Genomic DNA, 26,433 nt, shown 5'->3' on the forward strand with positions numbered 1-26,433 from the left:
ACTTCAATGTGCCAAAAACCTGCTTAAAGAGAGCTGACGTGCAATCATTAAACAAAATTATCTCAGAAAGGGTTACCATTTTAAATATCCTTAGCTCATTAGGAAAAAGTTTCAAGCAAATCAGAGATAGTTGAGCAGAAGGATGATGATTTGAGATGGAGAAACTCTTATTCAATGCAATACCAAGAGGAAGGTATCTGATCCATTGTCTATCTCCTGTTCTTTATTCTGAGTTTTTATTTCTACTTTTTCACCGTATTATCAATCTGTTTTATCAAATAGTCTAAATTAAGGCTTGATTTTTGACACTAGATGTCCTAAAGCTCTGGCTTAAGGTCAACTTCATCTATGTTAGATAAAACTACCATCACAACCTTAAGAAAGAAGATGTGCAAAGTCACACATGTAACAACTGTCCACATATTGCATAAACCACACATGTAAAAGTGAATCTGCTTCCTCCAGGATGAAACACTCCCACTCCTCAGCTCAGTGACCCGACAGATAAGCGACAGCTCTGTGCAGCGCGGCGGTCTGCAAAGTTAAATATTTGACTGTAGTGGAATCATTGTGTCACTGGGAGTTTTGGGCAGCGCCAGTTGAGGATGTCACATCTCATAACCTGCAGTGTCATCATGGCCCGTCCCGCCGAGTAGCAGTGTGGAAACATCACCTTGGGCTCCAGACAGGCCATTCAGCGACACACTCATCCCTCGGTGTAATGCATCAGTCTCAGTCTACTTCACTCCATCCATCCCTCCATCTATCCTCATCACTGCCGGCAAAACTATCAGATGAGTGACTCCACGGTTCAGCTCTGAGATCACTTCCACCGAGCAGCGCAGTGACTGAGGCGCAGGTCATCAGGTCAAATCATTTTAGAAGGATCAGTCAAACCAAAAACGTTTTGGTCGCTCATGTCTGTGTCAGAGCTTTTATCTGAGGATCCATCTCAAGCTTTGATTATTTCATTTACAGCTCAGAAAATGAACTTTTTGAGAAGCACCAGTCTTCATAACTGCAATCTGTAGTTATGAGATGTAGCTACATCAGCATTAGGGCTGATCAACCAAGGAAAACCCTTTTAAAAAAAATGTACCGACCCTGTCACCAATTGACTGAACACAGTAGAAATATTCTGTCTGTTATCTGTAGATAAACTAAATGTTGCATTCTACCTGCAGCGTTGTCAGCCTAAACAAATGTTAGATCGTCACAAAAAGCTAGTATTTGCAGTATATGGAATCATTTGAACATGGTGAAGTCATAATGAAGCAGACCTCCTGCTATACCGACAACAGGAAAGCAAAAAAATCTTCCTTTCACTCTGTGAAAAAGTTATTGAAAATCACAAGTCAGGCATGGAGAAGGAGAAGAAAATCTCCAGTTAAATTCATCATTAAGAAATGGATTATGAGTAAATCTGAATAGAGCAGGACGTCCTCAAAAACTGAGGGACCGAGCAAGAAAAAGACTAGTGAGGGAGACCACCAAGACATCTACACTACCAGTCAAAAGTTTGAAAAACTGCTCTATCTAAAGGCCTCGTCTTTAGATATGGAAATTTAGTGTCTGAGGACACGAACCGATCAATCCAAAGAAATATTCTGCCGATAAATTGTAAAGAAAAATAACTTTCATATCAAACTGTGAATGTTTAGTATCTAAGTTTTCACCACTGACATCTTCGCATTATATTTACACAACATACCTTTAGCATACGTTACACATAATTCGATAAATAAGTCTGACATTGCTTTACCTTTTTCATACGAGTTTGTGTGCAGGAAGGTGAGTTCCTGCCGTTTGCAGTGATTCAACATAGGCCAAAGCGCTCTGCATGGAGGTCAGACAGTAACCCTCTTCTCCTATCAAGTAGCTGAAACAGAGAAGTTGTGCATTAGTTGGTAAAAAACACGATGATAGGATCCTCCAGTTATTTGAAAACTATAACAAGTCAAACTCAGTCTGAATACGACTGACCACAAACATCCCAAACATCCTAAACACAGAATGAGGATCCAATTTATTCATTTTAATGTAATCACTAAATCAGTGTTTTCCCATCGTGAGTAAAGAACCAAACATCTCTGCTCAGCCACGACCCCATTAAACTTTCTGCTTTTTTAGAGTGAAGGAGTGAGGCATCCAGAACTATCTCTTCAAGTATTTCAGTAATGTTATGCCTCTGCCAGGGTTTTCAGCTTTCAGGGACAATAAGAAACCAACAGATTTATGGACAAAAATCATCCCACTAAAAAGCCAACAAAACTAAGGCTCTACATCTTTGCATCCTGGGGTGTTAGGTAAAAAAAAAAATCAATAGTCATTAGCTTCAGTTCTAGCACTGGAGCTATGAGGTGTTATTGCAGGAAACAAGAGTAAGTGGACGCATTTTGTTTAGCTTCACTTTATAAAACCAGCTTCAAAAAGCTCCTAAGTGCTTCAGCAGAAGGCAAATGGACTTCTTTTTGATTCATATTAGAGTTTATGGACTGTTGGGGAGTTTCAGATATATTTTAGGTCATACTAGTGTTTACTGACTGTCGTGGAGTCCTAGTTATATTTTTATATATGCTGGGGAGTCCCTATCTTGGTTCAGATTATGGTTTATTATAGACTGTTGGGGAGTCTCAGTTTATATATTTTGGTTCAAATTAGGGTTTATTGACTGTTGGGAGTCCTAATTTATATATTTGGTTCATGTTATGGTTTATTATAGACTGCTGGGGAGTCCTAGTTATATTTTTTGTTCATATTATGGTTTATGACAGACTGTTGGGGCATCTCAGTTTATATATTTTGGTTTACATAATGGTTTATTATAGACTGTTGGGGAGTTCCAGGTATATATTTTGGTTCATAAATTCGCCAACACTCACATTTTTCCGAGGAGTGAATGGTCGTGAAACTGCCCGGAGAAGGATCTCAAGACTTCATTATAAGTACCAGATAAGTGGTGATGACATTTCCGGTTTGAAAGTACAAAGCTCCAGCTGAACTTTGTCAACTCTTTATTCAGACAGAAATTTGTCGTCTTTCTTCTACAAGCGTCACAAAGTCTAAAGCCAAGAAGTTATTTTTTTCCTTTAAAAATGTTCTCCAACTAATTATTTGATTATCAAAGTATTTGATGGTAAATTTATTAGTTAAAAAATAATCAAATAATTATTGCAGCTCCAGACTAAAGTTCTTTAAATTAACGAATTAACTAAATATCCTAACAATAAAACTTGTGACTTGCATTAAATTATTTCAACATACATTCTTTAAGGAGTCAAAATTAACAATGATTTAATGTTGCCTACTTGTTAAAATAAAAATAAACTGCAGGGTTTGACAAAAGCTGATCCTCCTCTGTTATGAACTGGATCTATATTCAGTTTTATTTCTGGCACAAGTTTGTTAAGCAGCCATAAAAACAGCAGAAAAAACAGAGTTGCTGGTATTTCTAGTGCTTTTAATAAGAATAAAAACAATGTTAAGTAAAATGCAACGTTACAGCCTGATAGAGCCGAGTAGGATTAGTTTCTTTTTGTATCTTGTCTTCCTATTCTATATATAATATGAAATCCTACATGCGCCGACAGCCTTGTGGCCTTCTCTGCTTCCACCTCTCCTCTTACTTGAACACTTTCAACCCACTGAGCTGCATAAACATAAAGTGGGACTTTATTTGCATTTTTATAGAGAGGAAAAACCAAATATCCTGACATTCCTTGGCCTCGGCTGATCTAACCAGCTGGCTTTTACAACCCACTGCTTTTATCGCCATGAGTAGACCTCTTGGGTGTGGTCTGAGCTCACACGCTATGATAAGTATGATGTACGGCAGCTCGAGACCACCAGCCCTCCCCAGCTGTCCTGCTTCACTGCTTATCTCAGTTCTTGCCAAAGATGCGTTCAGGCTAAGTGCTGTGCACCCATCAACATCAGAAAAGACTAAAAAGGTCATTAAGTACATGAATATTAGAGTGTGACTGATGGAAACTGGAGTTTTCAGGCTGACACAGATTTAAAACTATAGACACTATGGATGAACACTTTTCTTAATCGATAGTCAGCAACCTTATCAGTCATTAATCAATTAGTCATTAACATGAATGTAGTCAGCTGATGTTAATCCATGTGCTTATTGAGGCTTTTTTTAACCGTGGACCCATGAATTTTGGAGCAACAATGGTGTGGTTACATCAACTAGTCAAGAATAGCAACGCTGTCCTACTGGACGTCTTAATCATAGTGACCAATTTCTAGCTGAACTCTCATAATGCTCTCTGCTAGCCAACATGAACAGCCTGTAGTCTGACTGACCACCTCCTCAAGTCGCTAAAGTAGTAAACAGTAAGAGGCTCTACCTGGTGGAACAACCAGGTACTACAACTAATTTACAAAACATTTTCTAACATACGTGTTCCTCGTCTCGTATTAACAACTTTGCAATCAACCGATGATCATTAGAATTAATCATTTTTAAGATGAGCATGCTAGCAAACAATTATCTGTTTTATAAATCCAACAGACACAACAAGATTAGCATTTATTTGTACTCTAGTTATGGATGGATGGATGGATGGATGGACGGACGGATGGACGGACGGATAGATGGAAAGATGGATACTTTATTAATCCTGAGGGAAATTCAAGAGTGAATCAACTGATTTCAGCTTAGGTAAATGAGACATTGGAGTAACTTATTTCACTTGTTTGAAAGTAATTTTTAGTCACTTAGCCGTTTGAGCTCCTGCATTTAGAAAATTAACGGTGCTGAATATAAATACAAATATATAATGCTATAAAAACATCCAAAAAGTTTGCTATACCTTTGACCTGTTCTGAACTTCTAGCAAGAAGCTGCTAAAATGCTACAAGTAGTGCAGTGTATTCTTGATATTTCTTCCACTGACATTCACATTTGGGTGATGCTATCTTAAATCAATGAGTGTAAAGATTAACATTCAACCAGCTACATACATGGTCACACTTGAACAATACTGGATGCACCTGTCTTTGTTCATCATCATTATAGTTAACAGAGAAACGGTGGTGTCCTCAAACAACATACTTTAATGACAGTGGAGGATGTTCAAGTGTTCGTTGTTTTGTTGTGTTGAGCACGTGTGCTGAACTACAACATGTGGTCATTTGCTGAAGTTGCTGGACGGGAAAACATTGAGTTTGAAATCAACTTCAGCGCGTGCAGTGGTTGCATTTGTTGGATCCTGAAATTCTGGGCACCAATACCATTACAACCCTTGCGAATTTGTCTGCAAACAAAAGGTGACCATTGTTTTCCATGACTCACCCTTCATGAATGAACTCCCCCAAAGCAGCACATTCAGACACCAGCTGAGGACACTGACACCGAAGAGCGACAAAGGACAGGATGGGCAACAGGTCATCTGCACCGCTGTCAGACCAAACAGGGAAGAAGAGGGCAGCAGTGATATCAAGTGAAGAAGGAAAACAGAAGTAAATAAATAGAGCTGGGGAGAAAACAACATACAGAGTGACATTTACAGAGTGGGATGCTCCCAGGGGGACTGAATGGAAACTAAATCAAATGTAGCTCCTAATGGGATGTCGGCTCAGGGATGGAAATGATAAAGCTTTTTTTCTCTCTCTGTGCCTGACATCTGTTGGGAGGACAAATTGCAGCCTGGGAGATGATGACAGCCTGATAGCATTTTCCCTGTGTGCAGACAGTGACCATTTGTTTATCAGCGCTCACACGCAGGGCCAACCGCCGGCCTGCTAGCTTGCGTGAGAAGGTAGGTTTGTTGGCCCTCGACTGACCCGGCTGCATGCAACTGGATACTCCCCTCCTGCAGGTTCTGGAAGGTGTGGACAAGCTCATGTAACCACGGAGAGCAGGACCTCACATGCTTGCACAAACCCTGAATTATAATCTCCACTACTGTAAACACACACATCGATCTCTCACACGAAAAACTGGTGTCTCCGCATTCCAAGGATACAATGCTCTCCGGCCACAAGCGTAAATACTGATTTCACCGAGGAGATTTAGGCGCTGTTAGAGGGCTTTGCATTGCATTGCGGTCTAGTGGAAGTCAAAAAACAGCAGAAACGGGCAGGAAATTTCTTAATTAATAAGATGCAGAGGAAGATTGGCGACCAATTGAGCAGCACAATAGAGGAGAGAAAAGAAAGGGGGAAGTAGACAAAAGCTCATGAGGGGACAAATGAGCTGCCAGCTGGACAAGGACAAAGAGCTGATGTAAATGATTTTCAAAGAATTAAAAAAAAAGAAAAAAGAGGGCAACAAGTACAATAAAGTGCGTTTGTGCGTGAGAAACTGTACTGAAAGGGTCAAAGTGCAGCCAGAAGAAATCAGCAGTGATGAGATGTAAATACGTAAGAAAGACGTACAGACGGCTCCTCTGTCAGCGTCGCCATTAGTTATGAATCCACGTCCAAATTCTACGTGAGTGGGGCCTTGATCGAAAACACTTTTCCACGAGTCACAGTGACACACACAGAAAGGGAACCTGTATTTAGATGAACTAAGAAAAGCAGCCGCACATGGGTCTTAACTGAGCCGCAATCAGGACAGAAAACCCTGTATGCTCTGGCAGGCTGGAGGCAGGAAAGCACACGGGCCAAAGCTAAGCTCGTCTACAAGCTTGAAATCAAATTTAAAAGGGCTAAATTTTCACATTTGATCTCTGAGGACATGAAGGTTGTGCTGAATTACAGCTGCTAGTGGCCGCTGGCTATATTTCGACATTGCAAAAATAAAATGTATCTGGGATGAGCCAGAAGTGCCAATTTTGTCTGTCAGAAACGGCTGAAAGGCTGGTTTGGTCCACAGACTTTTTCATATTTATGCCAAGCTGCACTGATGTTAATCAAGAGATGATTACAGAGAAGAATTCAGACATGTTTAGCTTCTAATAGCTGCACAATACTGAAAAAAACTGCCACTGTGACAGTTTTTCTGCTGTTTGTAAAACTACAGATTTTTTTGCCAGATTACTTCAATAACTGTATTCTGAAAGACTTCATTATTCTACCATGATTGGGGGTGCATCTACATAGAAAGTAAAAATTACTTTAGGAAAAAGCTGAAAAATGAAGCCTCTTTTGAGTGTAAATTGTTTAGAACCTTTCTTATATGTTGCAAAACTGACAAATTTAAAGAGTTTTTAGCTGTGAATGGCATTCAGATCCGTCTTTCCTCATGTACAAAGCTTTGTGGTGCTGATTTGTTGTCTTGTGTGTCGGTAAAAATTTCCACTGCTGACAGAGTACCTGTTTATGGTCAATGTCATCATTTCTGTAGTCGAATTATTTCTGTAAAACTGACTGCATTTCTCTCCTATTGCCAGATCTGGTAGTGTGACATGTTGTACTGGATGGCTTAGGACAAATACATGCACTGTTACATCTCTAGTTTTTACCAAATTGATAGAAGTTGGTTTGATTAAATGGTGCGTGACTGCGGCCAAAATTATATTCACCCTTATTCTGTACAACATTGAGCTCACTGTTAGGCTATTTATAATGCTTATTCACTGAATAATGCGCTTTTTACATATTAATTAACACAGCACTGTTTACATTTCCATGTTGTGCTACATTTTTGCTAATGTGTAAATCTGCATCAAAACAAGACTTAAAATAACTGTTAACTGAATTCAGAGTATCTTGTAGAGGCAAAATATTAATAAAAGAAAAGGAGTGAATTGCTGAACATCTGCTGATCAAGAGACACTACAATTGATCAATCTTCCCTAAATGCCATGAATGTATGCTACAGTATGCTAGCTATACACAGGGAAGCCTCTAGTCTCCATTCAGTTGTCAGTCAGTAAATCAGACAGATGTGAGATTTAAACATTCCTGCTAATATACAAAACAGTCTTCTGAATTCAGACCACGTCCCAGAGGCAAAACATGAATGAAATTGTCCCAAAAAATACCTGAATTGCTAAACTTCTGCTTATCGAGAGACACTACAGTATGCTAGCTACACATCTGTGCACAGACAAGCCTCTCGTCTCCATTCAGTGGTCAGTTAGAAAATCTCAGAGTTAAAATTTGAGCATTCCTGCTAATATACAAAACAATCTTCTGAATTCAGAGCATGTCCTAGAGGCAAAATATCAATAAAGCTGCACAAAAAACACCTGACTTGCTGAACTTCTGCTTATAAAGAGACACAATCATTCACCAATGCTCCCCAAATGACTTAAATGCAGGCTACAGCATGTGAGCTACGCATAGAGAAGCCTCTAGTCTCCATTTAGTTCCTGCAGTTCAGACAGCTTTGAGACCAGAAAATCATTTTAAAAACAGTGAAATAAGGTGTTTTAATGTCAGATTTACCAAAGTTGGAACTAAGTATGTTTATCTACATTGGCTGTTTTCTGTTAGTGAACCATTTTACGCATCAATATCGTAGTTGATCGTCTTTATATAATGCCAAAATTGTGATTAATTGCTGTGGACACCTTTTAAAGAAAGCTAAAGCAAATTATGTTCTATCAGACTGACTTTTCTAGTAGGTAAGTCATGAAAAATGAGAACAGTGTCAGTTAGACAGTTAGCTAATGTGTTTTTCTGGATGTTTTTGTTGATATCCTGTCTCTTAGAGTTAAAATAAACCTTCTCATTTTTTCTTGTATGTGGCCAAAATCATGAAACATGCAGGGGATCAAATACTTATGCAACCAACTTCAGAGTTAATTTTCCTTTCTTTACATTATTCTACCTGGATCATGACTACTGCAGACATCACACTGTTGACATTTAAATAACATTCTGTGCAGCTCTGGTTTTGATCCAGATTTTTTTTATTCCTGCTCAGCTGCACTGACGTTCACCAAAAGCTTGTTACAGAAGAGATGCCAGACATGTTTGCTCTCTAAGATGTAAAATAACCGCTGATTCAGATCCCTTCTGTGGTTTGACTCACGTCTCCAGGTAACAAAACAAAATCCCACGCAGCGTGATTCAGTTTTCACTTCTTGGAACGACAGTGTGTATTTTAGCGTATCGGGAGAGCACGCATGAAAAAAAAAACAAAACAAAAAAACAAACACACACAAAAAAAAAAAAATCCTCCAACGTCACAACTTTTCTGGATTAAAAAGCTCTGAGAAGTGCTGCGCCTGGTCAACTCTTCTATTCCGCCATCTCTGATCACTTCACACAGAGTCCGACACAAGGAGACAGATATGGAGCAGGAGACTCAGCCTCAGACATTCTAAAAAACCATCAGTAAGTCCAACAGAACAGGGAAAAGGACGAGAACAAGAGTGCATCCAAACAGGGAATATATCAGGTTTTACACGCTTTTTTCTGCCCTGATAGTGAGTGTTCAAAAGCTGGTGTCATGCTTTACTAAAAAGCCATGTCAAAGGTTCAATATCTCCAAAAATAAAACTCCTACAGCCATGAAATGTGGTGAAAACACAGACAGAATAGTTTCTAGTAGATTCAAATTTTTTATTTTGTTTGATATTGTGTCTCTAGTAAGTTCCTGTAAGTGTATATGTACGGATGGATCCATATTTCTACTAAAATACAGTCTGTGGTCGACATTTCACCAACTTTTGAGGCTCTAACATCAGTAGAATCTGATGAGTGGAAAGTTTGACAAGGTTCCAGTTCTTAGGTATTTTGACTTAAAATCTGTCAAAATGATTTATGATTTATCTAAAACAACCCTAAATTTGTTCAAAATTACAAAATATTTGTCCAAAATGAGATAAAGACCGTTCAAAGTGATTTGAAATCTGCCCAGAATGAGCAATTATGGATAAAAGGTACCAAAGTTTCATGCACGGTTGGTACTGTGTCCCCATAAAGTTCCTGTAAGTGTATATATATGGATGGATCCATGTTTCTACTATAATACAGTCTTTTCACCAACTCTGTGGCAAGACAAGGTTCCATTTTTTTTTTATATTTTGACAAAAAATCTATCAAAATGTCTCTAAAATGTCTTGAACCCACGTCTAACCTTAACTGAGCTACTCTTGTAAACTCTCCTATTCCAGGCCGAACATCCACACCCACTTTGGAAAACAAATATTGGCCGTCTGTTTGTTTCTAGTGTTTTCACTACAAGTCTCCGCTCGAACCGCATTAATGCCAAAATACTGTAACTCGCCGATGAGTTAAACCGGCCGGCGATGATCTCACTTTCTCTGCTGGATGCTTTTCAGGAGATAATGTGAAGCCAGGATGACAAAAACACATGAAAACTCTGCAAAGTTTCATTCAAACTCTGTCAACACAGAACAATCTGAACCCCACGGTGCGCTGAATGTTCTCCATCACCAGCGCCGCGACCCACTGAGCCTTTGTCTGACTCTCTGGGCATCACTGTGGACTCCACAGACCTCCTTGTTGGGTTCTGGGTTTGTTCCAAGCCCAGACAGGACGACCCACTTTCGGGCCCGGCCAGGAAGAGGCTCTATAGGGGGGCACCAGACCCAGGAAGGCCCCTGCTGCGTCAGGCCGAAAAGAGCGCTGATGAGACCTGACAGGGCAGCAGCCGAGGAACTTAGACCATGTTTGGGTGCTTCTAAACAGTCTTCCCCTCCCTGTCATAAAGCCAAATTACTAAAGGGCTATTTGGAAGCCCAATAAGGTGCACTTTAGAGGAAGATTTCTGTGTTGTTTAACTCACATGGCGGCTGTTTTGGGAGAAGAGTCGGCCTCATGAAGACACCTGTATTCCTCAGCACAGGCACAGATCAGACGTAACGTCCGAACTGTAATTAAACACGACAGAAGCAGTCAGTTAGCCTAACGTACGGGTCTAAAACACTGACATATATTGTATTTGGAGTGTTATTTATACACTAAACAATTGTGATCTCTCCTCAATAAACAACAAATTATGTAGAAGCACTTGGAGGTTTATGGTATGGATGATGGGATGTGATGAACATAAAGAGAAGAGCACCACCTACAGTAAAACACCAGAAACACCGGCTGAATCGTTCTCTATAGGATGGAGTTTAGACTAAATTAAATCTGAACAAACTTCCCACCAAACACCCCCTGAATCATCTGGTTCTTCATCGCCAGTAACTTTACCAATGATCAGAGTTCTACCTTAATATTCCCAGAGTTCCATAGAGGTGGGTCCAGATTTATCACTTTTTAATGGACTTTTTCCATCATTTCTGAGCCTCAGAACTTCATCAGTCCAGCAGATAGAACCAGGACATTTAGGAGGAGAAACACATCTGAGTTCTGCTAAAAACTGACACCAGATCAGATTTACATTCATCCAGGTGTCACAATCTAAAGCCAATCCAAATCTGACCAATTTTGGACAACTTGTGAGTCATTTTGGGGAAATACTGAGTCAATTTGAAAGGTTTTTGTAATTTTTTTGGACATATTTAAATCATTTTGGGACAATTTTGCATAAATTTGGACATCTTTTGTCATTTTGAACAGTTTCTGAGCCATTTCTGACAAATGTTGAGAAATTTAAGATGATTTTTGTGTAGTTTTTGATGACTTTGACATTTTGAACAATTTCTGACTAATGAAAAACTGCAACCAAATCAGTTTTAAATCTATCCCACATATCACAAATTAAACACTAAATCAGTTTTCTGTTCATTTTCTCTATAACCAACTTTGATCATCAGTATTATGGGATGTATCATAGAGTGAACAGTTTAATGTCTATGACATAAGAGTCCTAGAAACAATCATTGGTGCCCTGGATGTGTTGCTTTTTTTCTGATAATTCACCAGAGAAAACTTTAAAAAATGCATTCTGGGTAAACTTTGAAGGCTCATATCAGCATGTGTGGTAGGTCTGAACAAGTTATAGCAAAGTAAAAACTAATTTTTGACGAATTTTCTTTCATTTTGAATGGATTTTCGTCTGATTTTGAGCAAACGTTGAGTTCACTTCGACAACGTTTGACTACTCACATTTGGGTAATTTTGGATAATTTTTTATCATTTGAAGAATTTTTAAAAGGCTTGTGGACAGTTTTTTTTGTTGTTTTTAACAGTTTCTAAGTAATTTTGGACAATTCACGTTATTTTGAACAAAACTGTAATTCTGGACAAGTTTGTATGTGATTCTGGACATCTTCCATGTCATTTGGAACAAGTTTTTTGATAACTGTCAACAATCTTTGAATAAAAATCTTTCTAATGACAGAGAGAACTTTAAAAAAGTGCATTCTGGGTAAATTTTCAAGGCTCATATCATCATGTGTGATAGGTGGTTGGTGAGAAGAAGTCAGAGAAAATTAAAGTTGCATTTTACCTAAAATCTAAAAATAAATGTTGAGTCACTTTGGAGAATTTCCTGTAATATTCAACAGATTTGAGTCATTTTGTATTTTTTTAGTGTAATTTTAGACAACTTTCATGTCATTTCAACCATTTCTTTTGACTAATTTCAGACATTTTTAATCATTTTCAACAGTTCTCGAGTAACAATCATAGACAATCAAAGGATCATTTTACACACAGAAGATACCAGGATCATCTTCTAGACATGATTATTTCTACAAATAAATCATTTTCTAATATATGCCTATAGACAAATACGCCAAACAAATGAGGACTAGTGTGTTAATCAACTTCCAATCTTTATGCTACGCTAAACCTACTGTATCGGTCATTTCTGTCCACAAAAACAGGGAATAAAGTGAACTTCAGGTGAAGTTAATGATGTGACTTTTATACCATCTGGCCTTGAATTATATATAAATAAGAATTAAAACTTTTTCTAAAATCCTCACTTGCCCATAATGACATGAGTTAATAACTAGATAATAGACAATAACTGAAACTCCACAAAAAAAGGTTTAACTGTATCCCACTTATAGCTGAAAAACCTAATTATAAACTAACTTTCTGTAACTAACATGCACAAAATTAATTTCAAACTTTGAAATTCTTCCTCAATCTGTTTTGTGGAAACTAAATTATACTCTGGGGGGAAGAAAGACACAATTCTCTTCCAGAAAAGGGTGGACAGCTTTTTACAAGCTGCATGAACTCTATAAGAGAAGCTCTTTGTCCTGAAACAACACGGTCTGACTCACCGATACATTCCAGCTTCCTCTGTGGACAGCAGTCCTGAACCAGAAGCTTCAGCTCCTGAACCGCAGACTCGTAGGGGTAGGAACCTTGCAGAGCTATGGGGTCTGGGGGAAACAGTTTGGAGGGAACGCCGACGTCTCTGGGTGAAGCGTCTCGGTACAGCTTCATACCCGTCTCGAAGGCCTGCTCTCTTTCTCTGTGGACTTTCCTGAGACGAAAAGACAAACGTCAGACTGAAAACACACACAGGAAAACAAATTCAACCTTCACCAGATGTTTCTCTGTTTCGTAAAGATGCTCTGATTAATTTTCACTGCTGTTGTGACTGGTTTCCTGTTTTATTTTTGCCTTTTAATAATACGAATGCAGTTTGTGCAAAGACGCAGATGTCCTGGCTGCAACATGAACCGCAAAACATTTTAAAATTTCAAATATGAATCCAAAAAAACAAGACTAAGACTCCAGTGCTACTCTGCCTAATCCATATTTCTTAAAAACACTCACACAGACACTAAAAACACAATCAATGTTCATAGAGGTCTAGATGTTGGTGTTCATAGAGGTCTAGATGTCGGTGTTCATGGAGGTCTAGATGTCGGTGTTCATGGAGGTCTAGATGTTGGTGTTCATAGAGGTCTAGATGTTGGTGTTCATAGAGGTCTAGATGTCGGTGTTCATGGAGGTCTAGATGTTGGTGTTCATAGAGGTCTAGATGTCGGTGTTCATGGAGGTCTAGATGTCGGTGTTCATGGAGGTCTAGATGTTGGTGTTCATAGAGGTCTAGATGTTGGTGTTCATAGAGGTCTAGATGTCGGTGTTCATGGAGGTCTAGATGTTGGTGTTCATAGAGGTCTAGATGTTGGTGTTCATGGAGGTCTAGATGTTGGTGTTAGATGTGAAAAGTTATAAGCTGCTGCCATGTTGTCTTCATGCTGAAATTTGGCTACACATTTGCCTTTTTGAATGTTCACATACAGATACTTGAAATGAACACTAAACAGAGAAACTGCTAATAATTCAACACAAAATATTTTACAGGCCTTAGTTTAGGGTACAAAATATATAAAAACTAAACTCTGAACAAAATCTGAGAAGGTAGCACTAACATCCCTGTCTGAACAGACACAGACTGACTGCTATCAAACCCAGAAGTCAACTTTGAGTGCAAATATGCACAAAATAAACATCACACCAACACTTATAAAACTAAAGTGGACATCATAGAGATTAGTAATGTCCTAATGGTACTTTTAAAGACTCGATTTGACTGTAAAAGAGCAGCACTGCCACATGGTGGTCACTGAGAGACCCAGACCCACACTGAAACACTTGATCTCAAACATAAAAACTGATTTACTAAAAGTGCACTGAACCTTTTAACCTCATTCCAGTTATTTTTAAACTTATTATAACACACATAACATGATCCCCTATGAATATCTTGCGTTTATTAGTTGGTTCAGCGTTATTTCATTTATTTCTGTTCTTATTTCTGACCTTTGCTGCCACATTACATTTCACCAGTGTTGAGCAGCAGTGTTACTAGTTTAACCACATTTCTCAGTAGCTTGACAGCTTGATCGCTGTTTAATGAATCAGATAAATGTCTGATCTGCACACTGAGTTCCAGGATTTAGGGTTCACTACCTGAAAAGGGTGACGATGGCGCTCCACAGTGGTGGGAAGAAGGCTTCCTCTATGCTGGCCAGACAGAGATCCTTATAGCTGGCTGTGTTCAGACACTCGAAGGACAGCAAACACAGCGACAGCAGCTGTTCTGAAATATAAGCACAACTCTGTCATTTCATCTTCAACAACTTACAGGCTGAATGCTGATTTTTTTACTGGCTATAGTCAATAAAACTAGCAATTAGTCAAGTTTTCATCAGGGACAGTTTAGTCATATTTATCTGTGGTGTTAGAAAACGAACGTCTTTGTAAAACACAGCTCCTTGAGAATGTAAGACACAATAAACCACTATCCTGTTTGTTGGTCAGTTATGTTTCCACTTTTTTCATTTAGTTTTTTCCAACAACAATCGAAGTGACATAATCTAAACTCTGAGGAGGAAAGGTTCTTTTAATGTGTTGCCTTTCCACCTGTCTTCCTCCTTCAAGACAGAACACGCACAATTCTGCATTAAACTTATTTAGAAAGCCTTTGAACTTATGGTTCCCATTTGAGAATTATTTAGTCACTTCTTCTGTTTATCTTTTTTCTTTCTTTATTTTCCCGTCCACCTTGTGTGTTGCTTTGGTACTGAACCACCTCTGTTGGGAAGAGTTAAATAACCATGTTTTTTTTTAAGTTGAATTGTCTGAGGCTTTTTAAATTTTGCTTTAAATAATACTGGTATAAGTGGCGTATGTAAACATGGTGGAATCGTTACAAAGAAGAAATCAGGCATTAGAATCATTTAAGGCTGGACTGAATTATTTAAGAGACCATGTGCGACTTTCTTAACATGAATATACATCACAAACATGATGCTTTCTGATGATGCTGCAGGCATGTAATGTCTTTATCAGTACGCAACCACTTGAATTCCAGTAAAAATCATGATTGCAATTTTCATGAATACCCACATTCAGTATATAACAGAGGTGATTGCACATCTGTACAATATCCCAGCATTGTCAAATGACCCTTGTGTGTTCTGTTCATAAATAATTGTGATCAAATAAATGTTTGCAGTTTTCAGCATAATCAGGCCTGACATTTAGTGATTAGAGGCAATATTACAGTATTATTTCTAGAGCTTTTTTCACTATTTTTCCACTAACTGTGACACAGTAGGACACTCTGTAAACATGCATACACACACATCTGTCGTCCTGCTCACCTATTGCGATATGAATGTCCTTAACGATGGCCTTCAGGTGTTCTTTTAGTGCTTTATTCTCCAGCTCCTGGACGTGGCTCTCGTCCTGCGTAGATGGATCGCCGGTTGGTTCTGAATCAGAGCCGGTTTCGTCGGTGCCACTGTGGGGTGGAGCCCAGTCCAGTTGGGTCAGGAACTGCTCCAGATCTTCAAACGAGTTCTCCCGGTCCACCGTCGGCTGAGTTTGAGGCTCCTCTGCCTCCTCGTCGTCACAGTTGGTGTTGAGCTCATGAGAGTGTGAAGGGGAGAGTGAGGAGTCGGTGCTGAAGCTGCTGATTGGCTTCCTCTGAGTCTCTGTCCACAAAACATTAACACAAATAATAATATTAAAGTTACCTTTACATGTGATTTAAACTGTCAGGTCTACCAAGCTATTACTAGGTTTAAATACCGATTTAATATTAGTTTGGATCTGAACTAACATCAAACCACCTTAATAACACAAACAACCTGATCAACACAGTGGTACAAATGTGATCGGAAAGGTAAAATTACTGTTTTTGTCAGAGGAGTCTGGTGGCGTTGAGCAGAGATATACACTACCATTCAAAAGTTTGGGGTCACCTTGGCAATTCCACACTTTTATCCATGTACTAACATAACTGCACAAGGGTTTTCTAATCATCAATGAGCCTTTCAACACCATTAGCTAACACAATGTAGCATTAGAACACAGGAGTGATGGTTGCTGGAAATGTTCCTCTGTACCTCTATGGAGATATTCCATTAAAAATCAGCTGTTTCCAGCTAGAATAGTCATTTACCACATTAACAATGTCTACACTGGATTTATGATTAATTTAATGTCATCTTCATTGAAAAACCGGCTTTTCTTTCAAATATAAGGATTCCAAACTTTTGAACAGTAGTGTAACTGCAGAGATAAATCCTTGTGGGAAAGCACGGTGTGACAGCAAGTTTAAGCCAGTAAAAATATCCTAAATACAGCAAACATTTAACCCTCTGAATACCAAAACCTGCTGTCGGTGTTAAAGCTGTGTTTTTTTTATCTTTTGTTTTGTTTACACAATGCAAAAGCAGAAAAAAGTTGTACTTTCAACAGTCCTTTAACTAACCATGCATGACTTGCAGCTCTGTCTGAAAAATCACACAAATCTAAGCTTAAAATTGCGGTATTTCATCAAAACGCTTCATTCTATGTGTCTCATTGGAAAAAAATGGCAAAAATGAGGCATCTACACTAACCAGATTTTGCTAATAAATTTAAAAAAACAATGCAATCAGCAGTCAAAGACAACAACCAGAGGAACGAAAAAAGAAAAAGATTGTATTCAAGATCACAAAAGTAATTTAACTTAGTAAAATGCATCTTTAAATGAAAGAAGTGTTGCACAAATATTGACCAAAATTAAAACTGTTTAAGGGGATTATCCCTCACATTGTTAACCCAGATTCTTCCTTGTCTGCATTGTAGAAAACAGTCTACTTTCACTTGATATCATCTTGATTCTCTAATTCAATTAAGGAGCTGAGAAAAAGAGGATGAATGTAAATCTATTCTTCCTATAATCAACCCAGGCTCCTGGCTCGGGGCCTCACCTGGACGAAGCAGGTTGTGAATGCTGCGAGACGGTCTCAGTGGCATGTTGGGACTCTGCGGGAGACCTTTGCTGACGATGGGGTAGAGCCGGTTGTAAATCCTGTACTGGTGCTTCCTCAGCAGCTTCACCACCGGGTGGTCGGACCGGCTGAGGACACAATAAACGTTAGTGAATCCTCAGAGTCCTGCTACAAACGGTGTTGACCATAAACAAACTCTAATCAGATGTGATCATTTTAGGATGGCTTTCATTTACATTGGCGTTTTTCTGCCATTTTTCTATGTTTTAAATAGATAATTAGGAAAAAATAAGACAATAAAGTTTCAATAACAACAGTAGTTCATAATGGTCTGTATTTTTACTAAATGCTTCACAACAATCTGTACTTTCTTTGGAAAAATGTCCAATTTAGGGTGACGAGGACCACAAAAAACAACAAACTGAGGTCAATCTTTCACAATTCAGACAGAATTCAGGAAATATGTTGCTGCACCGTCTAATTTTTTACTTGCTTCTTTGTTATTTGGGGCCCAAAACTTAAGTAAGTAACTTTCTGGGCACTGATTTGAAAATTCTGAATGATTTTGCAATTCAATAAAGTCCAACCGGCCTGCAAAAACATCTATAAAAAATCCTTTACTCCCACTGCCATAACCTCCTTGAACAAAATGAAATAATAATAAGAATACTTTTTATCGGCTGCTGTTTCTTTTTGACATTTCCTTTAGACGTCTGTACTTTATGAGCTTTTTCTTAAGTGTGTTTTGATGTGTTGTCAAAGGAGAATTTCTGGCACCCTATTAGGGCAGAAAATAAAGTTTATTCTTTTCTATTCTGGAATCATTTCTGTCCGTGTCTTCACCAAATTTCATCGCTGTGGAAGTTCTATTTTTGGAGATACTGAACCCTTGAAATTGTGAAAACGCAAAGATTCCCAGGTCTGAAAACATGTGCCATTCTCAGAATTCTGCCAAAAATATTTTACAGAATTTAGTTCTGGGTTTCAAATAACAAAAAAGTAAAATCTGGAGCAACACTGCTATCTGAAATGACACTGATTGATCAATCAAAAGACTTGAACATTCAGAGGAACCCAAAATTTGTGATCTCCGTTTTAAAGAACAACAATAAAACCACTGGTTTATGTTGTAGTAATTTACCTGAGCAGGTAGGAGACTAAATCTGACACCAGTGTGATGTCAGGATTCTTCTTCATGTTGGCTTTCCACTGTTTGGGCCAATCCTGATTAAAGAGACAACAAAGATGTACACATGACAACCAAATCTGTAAATAAAAACAACAACGTAGATTAGTTGACTCATTTTCCCAAAGCAAATTCCCCGTTCTGGTTCAACAGAAAGCTAGCAGCACAGCAGTGAGGTCGGTCCAGTGTTTGTAGGGTATAAATGCCTCTTGGTGTAATAACAGTGTTGGTGTTTTAGGTATTTTAGTAATTATGGTTATTGGATGCATTATCATGTCAGTATTTGTTGCTATATAAGCTGCTGATTTAAGTTCATGCATCACACAACACTGTGTTAAGCTCTATTAACTTGTGGCTGCATGTCGTTCTTCTTCTTTTTAAGCCTCTTTCATCTTTTATATTGTCAAGTGCAAATCTTAGCATCTTTAATACTGGGCTCAGACTACAGGAGTTTTAAAATCCTAACAGACTTTAAAATCGAGTTGCATCATAAGGAAAAACTTCTGTCTAATCTCAGAGGTACACTGCAATACAAGATTTCAAAATAATAAAACATCACAAAGTACAAGAGGTTATTATGATCATAGTGTCAGAGGAGGGAATCGGATGGAAACTGTGGTGCAACAGGCTGTGTTAATGCTAGTAATACTCTACAGTGACAAAAAAAATCAAAGCAGGAACAAGACTGAGTGAAAAAAATGTGGTCAACATGGTTTGTATTTTCTTCAACAAGAACTGGAGGTGAGATTTTAACTGACACTTTCAATATCTGTAGCTAAATATCAATATGTGCCTATTGTAATATCACGTATTATCATTTGTTGCTGTAATACTGTAAATTTCCCCTCTGCGGGATTAATGAAGGATCATCTCGTCTTAGTTTAACTTCAGTCTCAAGGGCTAGAATGTTTAGCTTTCTTTGCCAACAGCGTCCGTCCCTCTGAGTGATAGCAGGACTGTCATAACCATCTAGATTTGAATTCGTGATATCAAATATGTTAGATAATATCGGTGCTCTCTGAAAAGTCTGAAAGTAGTGAGGAGGTTTGAAACTGGATCTGTAAATCTCTCATATCACCAAATAATCTGGACCAACATACACCGATCAGCTGCAACATTAAAACCATCGACAACTAAAGTGTACAACATTGATTTTTTTTTTCGTAATAATGCAATGTTTTCCTGGGAAACCTTGGGTCCTGGTGTTCATCTGGATGCTATTTTGACATGTACCACCTGCCTACACATTGTTCCAGACCAAGAACACTCCCCCAGCAAGACGATGTGCCCCTCTACACCTCAAAAACGACACAACCAAGAGCTCAAGGCTCAGACACAGCCTCCAAACTCCCTAAATCCCAGTCCAGTGGCTCATCAATGGGATGCTTTGGAATAAGTCCAATTCGTCGAGGCCGAAGCCAAACCTTGCAACTCACAGGACCCAAAGATTTGCTGGTGGCGGACACCACTGGACACCACCAGAGATCCTGTATCTTTGCCCCAACATGTCAGAACCGTTCTGATTGCATGAAGAACACCAACATAAATGCGGTGGTTTTAATGTTGTGGCTGGTCGGTGTCGATTCAGATCAGATTTCTAAGTCGATTTTCTGGAGGGTGAAACGGGAGTAAAACTTCCTGTAGTCCAACATAACTTCATTACAGCGGCACCATCTGCAACAAAGCTGGTCTTGAAACCATCTTGTAAATGCTCCCTTTCACTCTCGCTGGTATCTTTCCATTATAAATCACTCTCAATATCATCTTCTAGTCCCTCTCCATGTTCTCCTCAGCCTCCTCTTTATTATTATACGTCTTCATAGAATTTACTTGCAGACTTACGTGGTCTTGCTCATATTCCAACACATTGGCGTAGAGAACTCGCTGCTCCTGCTCCTCTGCAGTCATCGCTCCAGATGCTGCAAATCTCCTTCAATGACAAACAGACAAAAACATTTATGGATCATTTTGCACTTAGAAAACTTGGAGGTATCATCCTTATGAGTTTAAGTGTCAGAAGGATTTCTTAACTGCAGAATCGCAGCACAAAACCTGCATCTTTGTGGTTTATTAAGTTGTGAAAATCCAATTTAGTCATAAATACCAACCTAATTACCACCCCTGCAATACACAGAATAATAATTTCTGCACACATTAGCCTATAAGTTATATTTAATATGGATTTGCAGTCACGCCCACTGAACCATACATGCAAAACTGCAGCTTTAAAGAAATACAAAATAAAGCAGTATCATAGCAATCCTGTAAATTTTGGGCATATAAGTGGAATTAGAGGGGACGTATAAGCTACATCCTTATATCTCAACTTATTTAACTTAATTTAAGGATATTAAAACTGATCATTTGAAAATGTTCAACAGTTTCCCTTCCATCTGTGATTTTCGAATGCTTCTTTTTGGTGAAATAGCAACAGTAAACCTCACAAATGTAAATAATTTATAAAATTCACTCAACTCTCTCCAAGAATTTTCTGAAAATTTCATCAAACAGATAATAACAAACTCATAAGGGAGTTATTTTTGTAGATTTCTTATCCAATTTTGGAAGATGCCAGAAGGAATCAGCTCAAGTACATGAAACAATAACAAAAAAAGCTAAATTCAGTGGGAAAAAAATAACACTGGTGTTTTGAAGACTGAATAAGCTGAGTGCAACATTTTTCACATTGTTAATGTCCACTAAACAAACACAAATGTCCAACTTGGAAGCTAGAATTGGATGAAAGGAATTTTCAGAATATCATGTAGAGTCCTCAATGCATTTTTAGCTGGTTAAAAATAGAAGGTAGAGGTTAAGAAAAGAATAAAGGAGTAAAATAAATTAAAGGAAAACCAGGTTACCTGTTGGCCTCTTCTTGCAGCCTCAGTCTTCTCTCCTCCATCTTCCTCTGCAGCTGAAGTTAACATTAAGGAAACATCAAACCTCGACATCAATCAGTCATAAGAGATGTAAATGGTGTCTTTATGATTAAACATGGCGAGTCTTATATATGAAACCTGTGATGGAAATAGAAAAGCTGCTGATGTGGACATTCTAGTTTATAATATTTGGTATTTTACCACTTAAAATGTGTTCTACGCTGTTTGTGCTGTGACCTTTCCACAGAAATTATAGTTTGTTTGATATTTAAATGCCTCAAATGCTTGAGTTGATGCAACAGTTTATTATATCTGCGCCCTATGACCTGGTGTTTCCCGTCTGCTCACCAACGCAGGTGAATTTAATCACTTATTGCTGATCAAGTAGCATAAGAAATGGAAATAAAGCATCCAATCTTACTGAAAAACTTTTTTTATCATATTACAAAGCAACATTAAACAATACAAGCTGGCAGAAGAAGGATACAGCATCCTGTCTGGCTTTGGCTATGATGAGGTTCTCCATCATCTGCCGCTGGAGTGACAGTGTCTGCATTGGAAAAGAAAACAAAAAATTACTTTAAATACATGGATCCGTGCAACTAAACTGATTCCACAGCAAAATGATCAAATAAATCACAAAAAATAAACTCAAACTCATAAAGACAAATCATCTCATTTGCAGAAAAATTATAGAATTTAACCTTTCAGCTGATGTTTAAACACTGAAAGTGGAAAACAACAAGTCACACACCAACATATTGAAGTAAAAAATAAACAAGGAATGTGAATCCCATCACATCTCTCAACTAAAATCTCATCAAAACCTATCCTGTAACAAGAACGGTGACAACACACTGAACAAAAGTCTAAATTATACTGACAAAAGCAACAACAAACACCAAAACACCGCAAACTTTCACAACATAAGTCTTAAGTTACAGTGAACCCTTTTAAACCACTTAAATGTGCAACAAATACAAGTTTAATGCAATTTATGTATTTAATCTTTGCACTACCATAAAAAGCAGCTGATATTTTGATGGCGTCTCATGTAGTGATGCAACATCACATGATTTAAATCTATTACACAACAAATATTGAACCAAAGCTTTTGAGATAAACTGTTAACTGCATTATTGTTTAGAAAATTTCCCCAAATCATTTAACCCAACCCCAGACCCTCCATTTAGAGTTCCCACAATGATCAAATAAAACCTACACTATGATAATTTAGCTTTTCTAATTAAAAACGTTTATTTTATATATTATTTTGCTTACTATAGTGGCTTTATTTAACATTTATTTTGTGTTATTTTTCACTACTCAGACATATATACAGGTTTGAACACCGCAGTTGACATACCTGGTAGTTTGTGTGTTTATTTTCCAACAAACACAAACATAGGTGGCGTTAATTAGCCAAAAAACAGTTAGCTAATGTGAGTTTACCTGAACAAACTCCTTCAGTGTTCTCCAGTAACCTCCAAGCTCCACATGATGCCAAAACATTTTCCGTATCTGAACGACAAGTTAACATGATTTTAAATAACTCGGACACAAAACAAAACGAATATCGACGGTTTAAAATAACGTTAGCTTACATCCACCGTGAATAAATTAAACTAGCGGACTAGAAGTTAACGGTCGCGGCATCTTACCATCATTTTTAACTGAGTGCAGAGTCTTTTTTAACCAAACAAACTGATTAGACGACAAGAAAACAACTCAGCTTCGTGTCTCTGACTTTATCCGGCGTTAAATGGGTCCGCAGGTGAAGAGATTTCCACACAATCCGCTCTTCTTCCTCCACTCAGGTTATCAGTTTTCAGCAACCGGGGCGAAGCGACAAGCTAACAGCTAACGGCTAACAGCGGCTACGAAAGTTCACAATAAAAGCACAGGTTTAGCTCTCTGCTCGCTTTTCCACCTGATTTTACTTTTAAAATATCGCAAAAAATCTATTTTTGTTGTGTTTTGTGGTCATTACAAACGTGGAGGTGTGAAATAAAAGCCGTTAATATTTGAACATGTTTACTTCTGCCACCCCCCAACAACTAGTTAGCCTCCTAGCTTTAGAGGATTTCACCTGAAATGCTATCCAATAACAGCTCAAACTGTGTATAACTCCGCCCCCTCAGTGTTGCCAGGTGAACCATTCAGAAAGAGCAGCTAACTCACAGTCAACCATGTTTATTTACTTTCTACAGCTGCTTCGCGGCTAGACTCTAGCAGCTAGACTGAACACAAGACTCTTAATGCACTTCTAGCATCCGAGGAACTCAACACACACTGGATTAGTTTTATTTTGAAATGTAACATCGCCACACAACAACAGGAAAATCTTTAGCGTCAGTGTATTGTGCAGCTGACACATAACAGTTAACGGCTATCAGTGGCTACGAAAGTTCACAATAAAAGCATAGGTTTAGCTCTCTGCTCGCTTTTCCACCTGATTTTACTTTTAAAATATCGCAAAAAATCTATTTTTGTTGTGTTTTGTGGTCATTACAAACGTGGAGGTGTGAAATAAAAGCCGTTAATATTTGACCATGTTTACTTCTGCCACCCCCCAACAACTAGTTAGCCTCCTAGCTTTAGAGAATTTCACTTGAAGTACTACCCAATAGCACTTCAAATTGTGTATAACTCTGCTCCCTCACTGCTTCCAGGTGAGCCATTCAGAAAGAGCAGCTAACTCACAGTCAACCAGCTTTATTTAGTTTCTACAGCGGCTTCTGCTAACACTAAAATGTCCTGCTGTTGGCTGCAAGAGTGAACACGAGTCTTCATGCACTCCCAGCATCTGAGGAACTGAACACTCATTGGTTTACTTTTATTTTTTAATGTAACTGGGAATCTTTAGTGTTAGCATATTAATTCTATCCATTCTGTTTAGCAAAAGGGAATAAGTATTTGTTGTTCCACCACACAGTATCTCTACAACAGAATCATGAAACAACACACTATACTGGAAATGACAATGAGCAGAGAATACCCATGCGGAATGTTTTTACCTTCTGTCTGTTCCACACCACACCCTGAAATTAGCTGCTATGTGTTGGCATCTTTTTAACAGTCCAGCCAGAACGTGCCAGTGTAGGAGACATTTTAATCCAAGGCGTGCCTTAGTTCGGTCAGATTTTACAGATAACCTACCAAAACATGAACGATAAAACTCTTCAGATTTTACATTTAATGGTTCCCACACTTAATGTCAGCAAGACAACCAAAAATCAGGTTGATATGTAAAAAAAACCTGGAAGATAGTTTTACTACAAGACAACAACTGCACATATAAACTTCTAATTCTGCATGTTTGTGGTCTAGAAGAATAATTCTGAGACCTACATTTGCAGGATAATTGTTGTTGCCGACATCCTTTTATCCCTCAAGGCTTCACTTCTGTTTACTCTTTTCACAACAGGGACCGAAGCGTAAGACGCAAGAACCCAACATCACCGAGACCAAAGCTAATGCTGCGTTTCTGTAATTCATAAACAACACTGAGAGTCTACAGTCACGCTAACAGCAGCTCACTGATGCTGCACTTAAACAGAACGTCAACATGCTCAAACTAAAAATGCAAACATGCTGGTGTCAAGTAGTTACATTATACATCATAGCTTAGCATGCTGCTATTTAGCATACAAAGTTATAACAGAGGCTGATGGGAGCGTCCTTTGATTTACAGGTAGTAAATCATACTTGAGGGAGGCCACCAAGACACCTATGACTCCTCTGAAGGAGAAAGAGACTAGTGAGGGAGGCCACCAAGACTCCTATGACTTCTCTGAAAGAGAAAGAGATTAGTGAGGGAGGCCACCACGACTCCTATGACTCCTCTGAAGGACTTACAAGAAAGAGATTAGTGAGGGAGGCCACCAAGACATTTATGACTCCTCTGAAGGACTTACAAGAAAGAGATTAGTGAGGGAGGCCACCGAGACACATATGACTCCTCTGAAGGACTTACAAGAAAGAGATTAGTGAGTGAGGCCACCGAGACACATATGACTCCTCTGAAGGAGTTACTAGAAAGAGATTAGTGAGGGAGGCCACCACGACTCCTATGACTCCTCTGAAGGACTTACAAGAAAGAGATTAGTGAGGGAGGCCACCAAGACACCTATGAGTCCTCTGAAGGAGTTACTAGAAAGAGACTGATGGGACAGAGGCAGATGGGATGGCCTTAGGTTTGCAGGTAGTAAATCATAAGCTGAAATTAATAATATGTTTGCAATTAATGATATAATTGTCTTTTTTCTGTTGATTTTAAATCTCTAATAGTTTTTTAGTGGTATTAGTGCCTTTGAACACCACCTTTTTTTGCTGCAACTCTGGCAAATTGCCTTAAGCTTCATTTTTATTTGGCTTCAAACCAGAATGCACCCACAGCAGCAATTAAATCGATGATGTTATTGTCAATAGATGCTGTTTAAAATACAGTTGGGCTGATACTAGAATTATATATATGAACAGTTCTCCAAAAATAAAATGATAAACCTGTAAATATGCATAGTATGGGTTCTTTAAATGATGTCTGAACTCAAACTGATATTTCTGAGGCAGCTTCTTGGAAACATCTCTGTATTCAAACTGAAACACTTTCAGAATTCTAGTTTTATTCTACCTGGTGGTCCTGAAGAGCTTTAGTTCTCTTCATATACAGGCTTGGTATGATATGATGTTATGGTTTTGAACTTGGAGTTATTTCAAGCTCAAAACTATTAGGCAATGTTTTATTAATGGACTGACATCACGCACTCACGCACGCACAGCAGAGTTGTCACGACAACCATTCTCACGCTCAGCTGTACATCACATTTATGGAATTAGATTTTGG

At 38.4% G+C, this 26,433-nt stretch overlaps 1 protein-coding gene across 2 annotated transcripts in view; it reads right to left on the minus strand.

The window, feature by feature from the left end:
• Nucleotides 1-26,433, minus strand: part of vps9d1 (VPS9 domain containing 1) — a 41,579-nt gene that overhangs the window by 6,038 nt on the left and 9,108 nt on the right. For both annotated transcript variants that reach the window (XM_055009116.1, XM_055009117.1), the window contains 11 exons: nucleotides 22,075-22,137; nucleotides 21,570-21,622; nucleotides 20,551-20,638; nucleotides 18,664-18,746; nucleotides 17,502-17,650; nucleotides 15,903-16,235; nucleotides 14,707-14,836; nucleotides 13,062-13,267; nucleotides 10,661-10,745; nucleotides 5,306-5,410; nucleotides 1,763-1,879 (listed from right to left, as the gene is read on the minus strand). In XM_055009116.1, coding sequence (XP_054865091.1) covers nucleotides 1,768-1,879; nucleotides 5,306-5,410; nucleotides 10,661-10,745; nucleotides 13,062-13,267; nucleotides 14,707-14,836; nucleotides 15,903-16,235; nucleotides 17,502-17,650; nucleotides 18,664-18,746; nucleotides 20,551-20,638; nucleotides 21,570-21,622; nucleotides 22,075-22,137 — 1,407 coding nt within the window. In that variant the 3' untranslated portion in view covers nucleotides 1,763-1,767. The remainder of the gene's footprint in view (nucleotides 1-1,762; nucleotides 1,880-5,305; nucleotides 5,411-10,660; nucleotides 10,746-13,061; nucleotides 13,268-14,706; nucleotides 14,837-15,902; nucleotides 16,236-17,501; nucleotides 17,651-18,663; nucleotides 18,747-20,550; nucleotides 20,639-21,569; nucleotides 21,623-22,074; nucleotides 22,138-26,433) is intronic.

Source organism: Amphiprion ocellaris, chromosome 3 (assembly GCF_022539595.1).
Source record: "Amphiprion ocellaris isolate individual 3 ecotype Okinawa chromosome 3, ASM2253959v1, whole genome shotgun sequence".
NCBI lineage: Eukaryota > Metazoa > Chordata > Actinopteri > Pomacentridae > Amphiprion > Amphiprion ocellaris.